Source organism: Mucor velutinosus (genome assembly GCF_035048745.1).
Source record: "Mucor velutinosus strain NIH1002 chromosome Unknown tig00000041, whole genome shotgun sequence".
NCBI classification, from domain to species: domain Eukaryota; kingdom Fungi; phylum Mucoromycota; class Mucoromycetes; order Mucorales; family Mucoraceae; genus Mucor; species Mucor velutinosus.
The window spans coordinates 4,526,748-4,541,032 of NW_027041905.1; the positions used below are offsets into that span (position 1 = coordinate 4,526,748).

The 14,285-nt window shown below is 40.3% G+C and overlaps 4 protein-coding genes and 1 non-coding gene across 5 annotated transcripts; 2 read left to right on the plus strand and 3 right to left on the minus strand.

The window, feature by feature from the left end:
- Nucleotides 1-3,141: 3,141 nt before the first annotated feature.
- Nucleotides 3,142-4,201, plus strand: ATC70_001671 (uncharacterized protein; the record flags this gene model as incomplete). The annotated part of the gene is made up of 6 exons (XM_064821065.1): nucleotides 3,142-3,367; nucleotides 3,431-3,449; nucleotides 3,505-3,645; nucleotides 3,709-3,814; nucleotides 3,869-3,915; nucleotides 3,985-4,201. 6 exons carry the CDS (start codon nucleotides 3,142-3,144, stop codon nucleotides 4,199-4,201), a joined length of 756 nt encoding a protein of 251 aa, XP_064684985.1.
- A 342-nt stretch (nucleotides 4,202-4,543) lies between these two features.
- Nucleotides 4,544-4,924, plus strand: ATC70_001672 (uncharacterized protein; the record flags this gene model as incomplete). The annotated part of the gene is made up of 1 exon (XM_064821066.1): nucleotides 4,544-4,924. One exon carries the CDS (start codon nucleotides 4,544-4,546, stop codon nucleotides 4,922-4,924), a length of 381 nt encoding a protein of 126 aa, XP_064684986.1.
- A 924-nt stretch (nucleotides 4,925-5,848) lies between these two features.
- ATC70_001673 (uncharacterized protein) lies at nucleotides 5,849-6,820 on the minus strand (the record flags this gene model as incomplete). Its single annotated transcript, XM_064821067.1, has 4 exons — nucleotides 5,849-6,302; nucleotides 6,365-6,423; nucleotides 6,491-6,603; nucleotides 6,661-6,820. The coding sequence occupies 4 exons, from the start codon at nucleotides 6,818-6,820 to the stop codon at nucleotides 5,849-5,851; spliced, it is 786 nt and encodes a 261-aa protein (XP_064684987.1).
- A 205-nt stretch (nucleotides 6,821-7,025) lies between these two features.
- Nucleotides 7,026-10,599, minus strand: ATC70_001674 (uncharacterized protein; the record flags this gene model as incomplete). The annotated part of the gene is made up of 12 exons (XM_064821068.1): nucleotides 7,026-7,251; nucleotides 7,306-7,391; nucleotides 7,458-8,392; nucleotides 8,452-8,554; nucleotides 8,611-8,718; nucleotides 8,779-9,138; nucleotides 9,195-9,257; nucleotides 9,312-9,557; nucleotides 9,617-9,810; nucleotides 9,863-10,114; nucleotides 10,193-10,280; nucleotides 10,357-10,599. 12 exons carry the CDS (start codon nucleotides 10,597-10,599, stop codon nucleotides 7,026-7,028), a joined length of 2,904 nt encoding a protein of 967 aa, XP_064684988.1.
- Nucleotides 10,600-11,552: 953 nt separating this feature from the next.
- ATC70_001675 lies at nucleotides 11,553-11,624 on the minus strand. Its single transcript has one exon. It is a non-coding gene; the product is annotated as a tRNA-Pro (tRNA).
- Between the last annotated feature and the right edge of the window lie 2,661 nt (nucleotides 11,625-14,285).

Consider the following 14,285-nt stretch of genomic DNA (forward strand, 5'->3'; position numbering starts at 1 on the left):
TCACACACGGGCAAGCAGCATAATGGAATATCCCCTTTTTAGTCATTAGTGTCCCTGATACAGCAAAATCTGAGTGCATTTGAGTTGCGTTTTCTTGCGCTCAAGACCGTTTTAGGTGGCCAGAATAGCACCAAACGATTGCTCTCAACTGGCTGTTATTTTCTGACGCCTTTGCTCAACCTTTTGGGGATAAAAAAAACATGGCCAAAAATCGACCAACAAGCATGAGGTACCCCTCATGGTTTTCATCAGAAATCAAACGATCGCGTTTTTGACCTTGATAATGAAGACTTTTACTATGATATGTATTACATCAAACTGTTTCTATCAATCTAACGTAACCTTTGAAATCATCTTTGTGGGGCCATGATATGTAAAACTTTGACTTTTTGGCCATAAACCTCTTTTCATATTTCTATAAATTGCTCAATAAGTTTATTCGAAACATTCATATTACATGGTACCATTAGATGTGCCTTGAAAAGTACTCCAAGAATGTATTAAAAAGCATCGTATGATCATCTCGATTTATATAGTCGAATCTGCTAAAATAGTTCAATCGAGTCGAAGATTAGTAAGATTTGGCCAATCTGGAGTAGATCAAGAGTCTGAGTTGAAATTAATTTTGGCTGGTGCGGCCGGCTGGCAAACTCAATGCCCTTTCATGAAGGCGATACTATAGTAATAGATGCTTTTGAAGCGTATGGAAAGTAGGTGGTAAATCATATAGCAGTATCGTTAGCCATGCCATTTTCCTTGCATTTTATAGTTAATAATGCCAGTCTATCAAAATACTTGTCAAATCAACTTCTTTCCTTTTTGAGGCTTTAAAATTGTCTAGTGAGGACCATAAACTTGTTACGTTGCAATGAGTATTTCAACTCTTCGGTTGGTTTCCACCAAAGCGAAGCGGAGGTCAGGAAGCTAACCTACGTCCAGGTGGCTCGCGTTGCCTCGGGCCTTTGGCTAATGTTGCAAAATTAATAATAGCTAAAATGTTCAATGAAACTTGATTGTTGATTAATAGTAATATAATATAAAATCACTAGTCATATATGAGCCATGCCTGACAACTCAGTTTCCACATTACGGTTGTAAAAGTGTCTAGGGACTGAACATTTATTATGTTATAATAATAATTCTTGCATAATCTTTGCTTTATTGTAGTAGTATCAGACTCTTATTATGGTAAAAGACAATTTATTTGATTTGGCTTCTAGAATAAGACACAATATGGCGCTTGAATGGGCGTCATTTCACTGCAGTTGATATGAAAACGTTCTGTTCGTATAGTAGTACTATGGACAACAGATAACAAGACACATCACAATTGTTACTATATCATTTGCAGCAGACATAGCAATTGTGGCCTACCTAATACTGTGATTATGAAGTAGGTTATACCTTATGGTGGACACTTCCTCTTAAAATCAAAACAAAACGGTTTCTCCTGCTTCTCTTACAATGAGAGAAACTGATGATCAAATCCGTCAAACATTAGCCATATAGATTGCGTAATATAAGACCGCCATCTATATACAAACGTGTGCGTCTGAACAGAACAGTATTGCAAACAATGGTATACAATCGAGTTACTTTGTGTTCAATGTGGCGAATGCTCCAATGACTGGATAAGTTTTGTGATGTTCTCAAGAGTGATTGCAGTAAAAAAAAGGGGGGGTGAAGAAAGCAGATGAGATACTGTTAAAATCCTTCTATATTCAAAATTAGGATAATGTTCAATAAATGTATATTCTATGTCTCTATTCATAGTATTATTTGGTTTATATCTCTTATCTGGCAACAATTTAGTAACTGCCAAAGATTCCATTGTTTCGTATATTGGCGCTATCCAGTTGTTGATCTGATGGAACAAAAATGGTGCTTCAATATATGATTTGTAATTATCTCGTAAACAATAGGTTTTTGTTGTTGAGCATTATCTTGTTTACGTATATTTATGTTACAACACATTGCAATACCCTTTGCATATACTCAAGTATCTGTCATCTCTTATTTCTAGAGTATTTTGCCCTTGATATTGCCATGCTATTACTACTGTTCCATATGCTTACCTGTTGATGGTAGCATGGCTTGATTGAGATGACAATTATTTTGGATGATTTTATGACGGGAATCTAGTCTAGTCCACTTCAGTAATTTTCTTCTCTGTTGTTGAACAACAACTTTGGACATGATCCCTGCTGTACTGGCGATTTTGACCTTCTAAATCTTGGCTCTACTAGGTGCATAGGGAATGAGCTAAATTGTCATTGCCTTTGCCTTTAGAAAACGAGATTTGGACTATGAGCTCATGTTCCTGCAAACCCTACTTGATTTGGCGATGAATTACAAGAGATTCAATCACATCGCTTTTCAGAAAGCCACTGTTGTCTTGTTTGCCTGTGTCACAATAGCGCTCATGTTTATTGCTACCATCCTGACCAAGTTAGCACATCAGCATCGATTTAGAATGATACGACGACTGTACTACTCAATCCTACATCCGCAGTAATTGCATACAAGTGGCCATCTACCTTACCTTTTTTCGATAATTTCGTACCTTACTTGAAGCAAACGCTACAAGTATAACAACCAACAAGTAGCCACAGAATTTTGCTTTTTGAACAGAGCATTTAGTAATCTGAGTGGCATTGCCTGAAAGTTCACTAATCAACACAGCGATTCTGGCATTTGCCTTTGAAGATGAACATAGCCCACTCACAATGAGAAGCTGCATGTGGGGATGTCTTACAAACAGCATTAAATTTATGCTGTACTCGCTGATCGGTTGAATATGCATCTCGATTCAACCAACCTGAGCTAAACGGGTCAATCGCAGTGGAGTATGATTTCCACATGTAACTAGCTGGCTATTGCCGGTTATCTTTCGCTCAACAAGTTACATACAATGGCAATCGATTTAATGTACAAAACTGAAAGCTTTTAACCAAATTGTCAACAAACTACCAAACATGTCATGTTTCTCTATTTTGCAGGGGAAAAAAATGGATTGGCAGTGCATGATGTATATATCACGTTTGGTTTAAAAAACTCTTCATTCCAAATTTCATGAAGCATCAAAAATATAAATACTTGGAACGTTATCGGTCGTATTCCGTCTTCTCTATCTTATTCATCATGAAATTTATGCTACCTTTGCTTGTACTGCTAGGACTCAGCAGTGCCCAAATCACTGCTAATCAATTGGATGCTTTGGACGCACCCAATTACTTCAATGCATCTGTTGTTTCTTGCCATTGGTCTGGTGCTGTTGATGCTTGTTGTTCTCCAAAGTACGGTTTGAGGGTTTTTGCTCTCCAATGGAGCCCTGGCTGGGGTCCTGCTGATGAATTCACCATCCGTGGTAAGTCCTCATTGTAGTATAATGCTTGCGATATATACATTTCACTCATGTCTCAGATAACAGGTTTATTTTCGGACACATGGTAAGCTGTGATTCACTTTCTGAATCGACAAACATCCTCGCCTCGGTCATTATAGTGATAGTCATAATGTTCCTGATCATGGTTACGACAAAAGCAGAAACTCCAACCAAGCCGCCACTATTGTCCAAAACATGAACGAAACTGTCTACAATAGAATGTCCACCTTCTGGCCTAGTAACAAGGGAAACAACAACCAGTACGTGTCCCACATTTAGACAAAAGAAAATTTTCCTAGCTTCATTAACCTTTATGAAAACAGGTTCTGGTCACATGAATGGTCAAAGCACGGTACGTGTGTCTCTACCTTGCATCCAACTTGCTATGGTTCATATCAACAGTATCAAAATGTCATTGAATACTTTCAGGTAATTTTAACCCTGAATTCCACCATGGTGTCCCTATATTGATTGTTTGTACAGCAAACACTTGATTTACGTGACAAATTTGATATTTTCGGTGCACTCAAGTAAGTTCCCTTAGCAAATTCCTCCCACAACTGGTCTGTATCGCTAAACCCATCCATACTTGTGTCCAGTTTGAACGGTGTTTCTCCCGGAAGTACACACAATGTCGAAACCATTCGTGATGCGATTAAAAAGGTATACGGTGCTAACGTAAAACTTGACTGCAGTGGTGGCGCTCTCATTGATGTCTCGCTCAATTTCTACGTCAAGGGTCGTAGTGATTACATGATCACTGACGTCCTCCAGCCTGGTAACTGCAGAGGTGCTGTATTCTTCCCAAAGAAATAGTGTCATAGTATAATAATAAAGGGATCTATTTACAATAATGTGTGTTTGTTGTCTTGACGTATCAGAAATCATAATCATCGTCCTCCATAGCATCTCTTCCACGCTTCACTGGCTCAGTTGATGTCGCTGTTGCTGTTGGCTGTGATGCCGATGATTGTGAAGGTTCGAAATCTAAGGGCGTTTCCTGTGTATCAACCATCATTGAGCTGGATTTGTCCAATATGTAGATCAAGTCCAATGAGCTTGTTAGCAATTACCACAGATTCATGGCAACTTTTTCCAAGCAGTAAAAGTTCCTACTGCAGCGTGCATTTCTATTTACGATGATACATCGAACGTCGAATGGCTAGTGGCATATTTACTAGCCTCCCAAACGTCAACAACTCATTGTATCGCTTGTCGACAATCTCTCAAGGCGTGCTAGCCTCATCATCGTTTAGCATCAGCATATTTAATCACAATAATACACACATGACCATGGGTATCAAGAAGACGGCCCATAACACGTATACTGTCCAGAGAAACGCTACTATTTCCTTGGGTTGCGCTATAGACAGCAGATTAGATTTTGCCAATGATTTCGTCAATTCACCATACGATACCGTGCTGTGTAATTTGACGAACCTCAAGGATGTGATGAATGGAACAGCACCAGGCATCACTCAAGCAGCAGGACGCAGCTTCCAGGGGAACTATGCCATAAGCACAGTCTATACCTACTAAAAAGGACCAGCGTCATACCATCTTTATCATTGCATTCGCCTCATTTTGGTTTTCAATGTCAAGGACAACAATCTTGCCAATGAGGAACGCATAGTGGCCTATTTCAGAAACAGCTTGAGGTTCACTTTTCCATCGCATGTTGCTAATACAGCGAATATCATCAACAGCAAGATTGGCACTCTTCTGAATACAGTCGACTCTTCTTGCAGTGACCAAAACACAGTTAATTTTATGGTATGTATGGCATCCATGCGTGTACGATGGGGTAATGGCAATTTGTCAGACTTTTCCGTCAACACATTTTAAGTCATGGACACGATTCAAACACCAGCTTGGTGTACTGTCGCTGTGTCTGCCATAGGATTGCTATTCCTTGTAAGCCATATAAGCCGTCTGGTTGTAAGACGCATCCCTGAATAGGTTCACAAACTACAAAAATTGCTGTTGCTGACAATCAAGAAGCCCAACGTGTTGGATCAGGGCAGAAACGCCAACCCTGTTGTCATTTTATGGAGTACACAAGATGATAATTAGGATCGCATTGCTCTGTTAATTGTGAATGAGTATCCATTGTCGATCGCAAAGAAGCTGACCAGCGTGGAAGTCAGTTTGATTAACGAAACAACATTGACTGAAGCAGATGAAAAGTTGGGATCGTGGTGCTTGGTCTTTCGCATTGTACTGTATGTATTAGCAAATACTGTACTTGTAGCATAGGCACCAGTAAAGTAAAAAAAAAAAAAAAAGTCAGGGCTGATGCATCTGGACGAGCTCTCGATAAGCTGTCCATTTGCATTCATGCAAGCTCTACTTGACAGCAGACACCACTTTATAAACAATGCTTATGTGCAAATTACAGTATGAATGTGTGTTTATTAGTATTGTACAAAAGGTTGATATAGACGCCAACTATAACGAGCAAAATTAAACAGAAACAAAGTTCTTCATGTTCTGAAGCCATTGAGTGTATTCCTTTTGTTCCTTGTATTCAACATAATCAGGCAAAAAGTTGGCTAAAGCGGCATTGATACCACGTTCCTCAAGATAACGCTCAAAGAGGGTTTGAAGGCTTTCATCCAATTCAGCGAATTGAGGACCAATGTAGAGGCCACGACGTTGCCAGTCAGCTTCAGCAGATTGCTCATCGGCTAATTTGCCATCCTTGTAGTACATGACACTTTCAACAGCGATTTCGCCGTCTTGGGCAACTGTATCAATAGTAACAGCACCTTGACCATCCTTTTCAATGGTGACAGAGGCACGAACAGGGAATGAAACAGCATCCTCCTCATTCTCAGCATCAACCATATCGTCTTCAGGCAAGAATTCGTCGGGAGTTGCATTGTTGATATCGGAAATGGAAAACAAGACACGAATCCTATACCAAATGCTGTATAAATCACCCTGATCATGAGCAAGTAATATGTTCGTTATGCTTACTTTTCATTGCCAAAGGTGCGAGAAAGGGTCACCTCATCTACGCCAGCCTTATCCTCAATCTGTATACCGCAGTAGAGTCAGTTCACTGATACCGTCCTCCGTTTTCTTCTATTCGCCACCACTTACCTTGAATGAATTGGCCTCCAAAAACTCCTTGACAAACTCGGGCTGACCCACTTCTTCGTTAGACTTTTCGTATTGAAGCTCTTCATCCAACTTGTGAACGAGATCAGCATCAACTAGGGCGCTCAAAATCAGCCATCATGCTTACACTCTACCGCGACAGGATCACTTACCAACACCATTGCTCCAACGAGGGACGGCGGCAGAGAAAGAACGGGTCACGTTGAAAGCGACAGTAGGCATACGAGGAGCTACGGAGGGGGCTACAATGCTCTTGACAATAGAGGGACGAGCGATAGCACGAAGGGAAGAACGCAACAATTGAGAAGCCATGGTGTATGTATTTTAAAAAGGTTGAAAGACAAGAAAGAAAGAGAAAATTTTAAGCGAGTTGACAGGGGATGGCTGCTTTATAACATTTCCCATTTGCAGATCAAAAACAGCAAGCGGCCATTCAATGTAAAATACAGCAGAAAAAGAAACGAGACAATAGACATGTATGCATACATAAAAAAAACTCTGCCTGCAAAGCTTTTATTTACTCGCTGACTGTAACAGGTTCCTTTAAGCGGTAGCAAAGTGGAATATCACCACTTGTCTTTAGTATATGCTGCTTTATAGCTGCGAGCGTCATGGTGGGCGTAAGCACAGTGTCGCCACATAGTAATTCAAGCGAGCCATCTTTGACTGACAGCTTTTCAGAAATATACTGGATAAGCTTTCGCACTCTTAATACACGATTCGCTAACAGTCGGTTGTTGGGTCTATTCCATCTGGTTAATCAGGCTATTCTGTTATACATACTACTCTTCACTTACCCTCCTGGAAGTTCATCCAAATTGGATCCAGTGGCCGGCTTCAAAACAAATGTCAGCTTGACAGTTTCTTTGGGTGGTGTTTTGTTCTAGCAAAATGAGTAGATCAGTCACTTTTTCCTCTTCCACCAACACATTAAGTTACAACGACTTACATATAAGAGGTAGGACAGCAACCAAGATGGAGCTACGTCAATGATGGTTCCAGCGTCCTCACCAACAGATCCAACTGTGCCACGATACAAATCTATGCCTGTAGAAGCCTCTGCGCTTTCTTCTGCCACTATGATCATAGTCGACGAGGGAATCTCCAATGGTGGGAAATCCTCTAAATGAGGTGGTGTGTAAGATTCTGATTTACTCTCTTCAATGTCCTTTAATTTGTTGTTTTCCTCTGTAGATTTGGGTTCACCGCTGCTACCATTGAGAGTAGCGTTTTGTGCCGGAGGTGAAGGTTGCTGAGGCTGTGTCGTTTCTTCTGTGGGTGTAGTGGAAGTACTGATAGATGAAGTAGATACAGTAGGAGCCAGCAATTCATTTCCAGGCAGCTCGTTGGTGGGAACTCGACTTAGTTTAGCCTTGACAGACAGATTCTTGAGTCTATTCATAAAGTTGCCGCTTGTAGGTGACGTTGGCAATGTAGGGAGAGCAGCAGGTGGTGGAAGCTGAACAGAAGACTCTCTGCGAACAGGTGTGTGATGCGCACCCGAGAAATAATCTGATTGAGGGTTGGAAGATGGTGGTGCAGTGAATGGGCCAGCAAATTGAGCAGCCTGTGGTGAAGATGGTAGAAAAGGGGATTGATCTGCAGCGTTGGTTGTAACAGCCAGACGAGGGAATTTGGGCTCATCCATGCTCACATTGGGTGCTAGTGGTGCTGATGCTGGTATACTGGTGGAAGGGACACTGGGCACTGCTGGCTCAGGTGTGGACTTCTCTTCGCCAGGTGTTTGAACTGTTCTACTTTTTACAGATTCGGGTCTATCTGGTTGATCGTCTCCATAGCGTACATTGCCTTCACTCTCGTTTTTGAGTTCTTGCTCAATGAATTTTTCAAACAAGTTGGCAATCACCCATTTTCCCAGATTCACTGTGGTAAAAAGTAGTGTTAGTTGCATTCAACACACTCTATACAAGACTTGTATTTACATCTTTGGTCTTCTCTCACTTGGTAAGTGTCAGGTAACTCAACCTCATCGGCGTACATTTCGCAGTCAAAGCAATTGAATTCATGCAATTGCACAGTGATAGCCTATCATGATCAAATCAGTTGTTCAAGTCGTTGCAGGGTGACTTCAATGTACTTACGCCAATCTTGGTGTCAATGGAGCACCACGCTGGGAAGCTTTCTAAACTGTTCACTTCCGAAGCAACATCTTCCAAATCCCGTTTGCCAAAATTCTTGACTTGTATGCACTACAGATGAATCGTGGTGAGTGGCATTGATTTCAAATTGTGCAATCAAACACTTTTTACCTTTGTCAAATCCCACATGGCGATTTCTCCATTGGTGTCTTTTGTCAACAGATGGCGTCTATTATGCAATATCAAGTGCGACGTAATGCCAGGTTTACCAGGAATGACATAATCAGGTGCAGCTCTCAGCGGTGTCAATGAGTCCTCATTATCCAAATCATCATCTTGATAACTGATGGGGATGGAAAGAACGGAGCCAGCATACATAGTGATTTGGTCGCTGGCTACAAATGCATCCGCTACTTGTGATGAGTAGGCTGATTTGGCAGGTGGCAATTTGACGAGCGCTGAATTGGGGATTTCAGGGTTGAAGTCTGAGCGAGGCAATACTTGACGAGATTCAATCGAGGGCACAGACAACTATGATGAGAAAAGAATGAGGGACAGTGATGCTTGTAATATGTACCATCACTTACCCATCTATTGATGCTGGAGCTCGATGTTGCCGTCCAGACGTAGGCATCTTCAAGTGCAGCAATCTAGTACAGCTATCAGTACACATACTCATAGACTGATTCACACTGGATGCTTACCTTTGAAACGCCACTGTCTTCTCTGAATAAGCCTATGCATTCGCTATCTCCTTCCGCTAAAGTCTGTCCTGTAATTTCTGTTTTGTTGACTAACCCATCTCTGGAGCCTGAATAGAATGTTTTGAGTTCTGGGTGATTTGAGTAGAGAGACCAAACAGAGTCTGGATGTGTTTCATAAGTGGTCAAACAGCGTTGCGCTTTGACAGACCAAAGCTTGATGGTAGAGTCTGATGAGCCCGACAAAATCTAATCCAAAATATCAGTTGAACTGGCACACACATCCCAATCTTGCATCAACACATTACATATTGGCCATCGTCACTGATTAACAAGGCACGGATATTGTCGGTGTGGCCTGTTAATTTGCTGATACGCTTGCCAGATCTAGGGTCCCACAGCCTCACTACTTTCTCGGGTGAACCCGAAGCTAAAATGCTGCCAGTAGGATTGACAGCCAAGGCATAGATTGAGCATTTGCTCGATGTGTTGTGAAGCATACCTAAGGGAGATGCTCAGCATTTGAAACGATACATGTCCCCAAGGATACATACTGGTACTTTCACTGGATCCATCTGTAAAATGACTGGCAGGGCCAGCATCAATAGTCAACGCTGCTTCTGATTTCTCTATATCCCAAATATTGATGCGTCTGTCCAAACCACCGCTAGCAACCCATCCAGGTTTTGATGCATAGGTCAAGCATTTAGCATAATCAGTGTGGTATCCAATTGTATGAGCTGCTCGAGGTGTATCACTGTATGGCTTCCACAATTTGATTGTTCTATCGGATGAAGCTGAGACGACTATTACAGCAAGCATGGTTTAGAATGAGCGCTATATGTGTGTGTGTCGAGACGAATAGTCTTCTGATTGTACGTTACCACAGGTGCCTTGTTCACACAAGACGATATCGTTTACCCAGTCCGTATGCATTTGGGAAAATGCCTTACATGTCGTTTTGGGTAGAGCCTACCAGTGTTTACATATGAGTACACATTATCGCGTGGTGCGTGCAACAAGACACATTCCTGCTCTCTGTACTTGCCTTTGTTTCTCCATCTAATTTCCATTTCTCGTCTGCATTTCTCTTAAATTCCATGTGCAAATCCCAACTTGCAACAATGCCGTCTCTTCCAGCTGAATACAAGACACCTCCTTCGGCAGTGTCAGTCTTGGCATTGCAATTGGATGTATCAATGGCTAACGAGTTGACTCCAAGACAATGTGTTTGCTCTTCATTACATAGCTTGACTACGTAAGATACCTTACGACGAGTGGCTGCTTTCATTGCTTCTCGGTTCTCTATTTGTGCAAAAGATGAAAAACAGTAGTGAAGAAAAGCAAGAACAATTAAGGAAAGAGACAAAGTGAAAGAGGGCAGGAAACCAAGAAATTATACGAAAAACCAGTAGCACAGACTGAAATTTAATCTGGGTATGTGGTGTTTGTTCACAAGTGAATATTCCCAGTGTGTGTTCTCTTCATGAAATGTTGCGTTGTGAGGCATTAAACATTGGATGAAGCGGGGGACATGAGGTGTTTTGGTCCGTCAAATGGTTCAATCGAGTTTATTCAATCGCTGCTCTTTTAACCAAGGTAGAAAAGGCTTGAATCATGTTTTCGGAAAAAGTAATTTGTCGTTCCATTTTTCCATTTTTTCACTTGAGAACTGGGTTCAACTTGCTGTGTCTACTTGGAAGCAAACCCTTCTTACAGTCATTGTTTCATTGAGATACGAATTAAATCCCTGTATATGCTGATCTGTAACAAATGACGATGTATTTGCATAGTAGGGATCTCGCGTTGCAAGTGCATTTTTGAGGCATCAAATGTCATTCCATTTACCATGGGCAGCTCCTTTTGGTTTACAATCCATTACAGAAGCACATTATTTCAATCAACAACTATCTAGTGCAAGTCCTGTTTTGTTCATATTTGACGGTAGAAAGAAAAAATCTCGCTAACAGTAAGCCCTTCATGATGATGGTATTACAATTCAAATCATCCATGCAATCATTACGCAATCTTTGGTGCTGAACTGCAAAAGGTTACCTAGGCAAAGCATTGCATAGCAAATTAGAATTAAAGCATGAGCTACCTGCTCTTGCGTTCAGTTGATAGAGCATCTCACCATCTCATCGTTTAAAAAAAATGGTAAAGCAATTGAATTTGGCACATGCAAGGCGATTGCATAAGCACGTAAGAACTACATACACGTTCAGAATGAAAAGTAGCAAAAAAGGGCTTCTCCGGGAATCGAACCCGGGACCTCTCGCACCCTAAGCGAGAATTATACCACTAAACCAAGAAACCTTAGATGATATTGAAAATCTAAAAAATTTATATATAGACAAGCACTAAAATTTAGCTACCGGCGCTGCTTAATTTTCGATGCACTGTTGTAGGTTTTCTTTCATACAAAACTGTTAGTTTCAGTAAATGTTTCAGTGGCTTTGTTCTTAAAATATTCCTAGTTCAAACCATATGGAAGTGTGTTGTTTCATTTTCCTGAGTAATATCAACCGGTACGGCCTGCAGTAAAAAAGGGTTAAAAAAAGCAGGCAGAATACTGCTAAAATCCTTCTTTACTCGAAATTAGGATAATGTGCAATAAAATGTATATTCTACGTCTCTATTTATATTATTTGGTTTATATCTCTTATCTGGCAGCAGTTTAGTAGTTGCCAGTGATTCCATTACTTTATATATTTTTGTTGGGTCATTTAATTGTTGATCTGATGGATCAAGAACGGTATTTCAATATATGGTTTTTGAATCATGCGTAAAGAATAGCTCTTTATTGTTGAGCCTGTATTCTTTTTAGGTATATTTATGTTACAACACATTACAATACCCTTGACATTTACTTTAGTATCTGTCATCTCTCATTTTAGAGCATTTAACCCTTGCTATCATCATGCTAATACTATTATTATGCATGCCTATCTGCTGATGGTAGCATGGTTTAATTGAGATGACATTTATTTTGGGCTTTGTTTATGATGGGAATCTAGTCTAGTTCACTTCAGTGCAATAGCATGACTAAACTTGATGACTTGAACTTGATGACTAATTATTATCAATTAGTTTCTTTGACTCCTGAGAACCAAGGTCGTGGTGGACATAGACATAACACTTGAGCCACATCATCACAGATCCAGGAACATGATCTTGGCTCTGTTCATGACAGAAACTCGCTTTCAGGGACAAAAGGTCATAGGCTACCACAGCTCAGGAACCAGAATATACCGTAGGTTAGCCATTTGGTGGCCCTACTCATGTTCATTTGTACTGCATATAATGTACTCCAATGTTCGATTCAGTCAACAATGTTGAATGACACGGATTGAGAAGTTGTCATATGATGCATTTCACAATATTATTTATGATCTGATACTATAGCATGTTCTGCACATACATATCTCACCATAAATTCCTATATGAACAACTTTGCTATAGATATCCATTTTAATTCTTTTATATATATATACGTAGGTCGTCACATAAATACAGACATAAAGCTTGAGATACTGAGAGGCACTTGTAATCAATCCCACGGCAGACTAACTCACAGTTTACACGGACGGTAAAACCTCCTAAGCCGACAACCAGCTGAAAGACTATTATTGAAATAATTCCACCAACAGCTTTATTAGTACAGTAATAACGGACTACAATTTAGGCTTTACACTCGATGCGAAAAAGTCATTGCTTATATTTATTTTAAAAAATCCGAAAGAACCTAATAATTGCCTAAATGCGTTAAAAGCATCATACGTCTCACTAATTGACCAAATTAAAAATTTTACATAAGCTTATTACAAAATCAAGGCAATCGACAAACCGAATCTCGTCTTTCAGAAAGGCAAACTGGTGGTACAGTAAACTGCCACAGAGCAGGTGCCAGAGAAAGTATGAACTGCAAGACAATGAATCTGTCTCCATCTACAATGAGCACTACGATTAAGAGAACAGGCTCTACTAATGATGCCAGATTACTTTTAAAACGTTTTGGAGCTCCATTGAAGAGGGATATTAGTCCCAGAGAGACGGCTCGTACGACAGCTTTGTCCTGCCCCATTGTTACCAGTACAGAACCATTCCAAGACAAGCTTGGATACCAATCTATCAATTTCAGTTGAAACTTTCAAGAAGTATATGAAACTAATTGGCTATTAATTTTACAAGGCTGCACACAGGCCAGCATTGGCGCCTAAAGACAAGCAGAAAAAAAACTGCCTTGGTGTTTGGACAACGTTGGATGGGGGCTACATCAGTGGAAGAAGGTTGTTTGGTCCGACGAGTCCAAATTCATGGTCATCCTCATTGTCAGCATTAGAAAGACAATTGCTCCAGTCAGAAGCAGCATCGCACCCCGTTGCTGCCGCCAAAACTCATTCAAACTCAGTTGATTCATTCTGATCAATATTGGCCAAATTTCGTCTTTTGTGGACTTCTTTAACTATTTTGTGATATTTGACTATACAAATGGTGATTACCATCTGATGCTTCCTAATACATTCTTGGAATGTTCTTTAAGGCGCTTCTAATGATGCCAAGTAAAATAGATGTTTTAACTGAACTTATTGAGCAATTTGGTAAAATATAATATACGGTTTTTGGCCAAAATGTCAAAATCTTGCATATAAAAACCTCATAAAAGCAATTCCAGAAGTTGCTTTCGGTTGAGAGAAACATTTTGATATCATATATACCATAGTAAAATCCTTCATCTTCAAGGCAAAAAACGCGATCATTTAATTTTCAATGAAAACCATGAGGGGTACCTCATGGTTTGAAGTCGAGTTTTGTCCATAATTTTTTGGTCCCCAAAAAGTTGAGCAACAGTGGCAATAAGTAACTGCCAGATGAGAGCAACTGTTTGGTGCTCTTCTGACCATTTAAAACGGTCTTGAAAACGAGAAAACGCGGCTTAAATGCATTCAAATCTTGCTCTTCTATCATGGACACTAA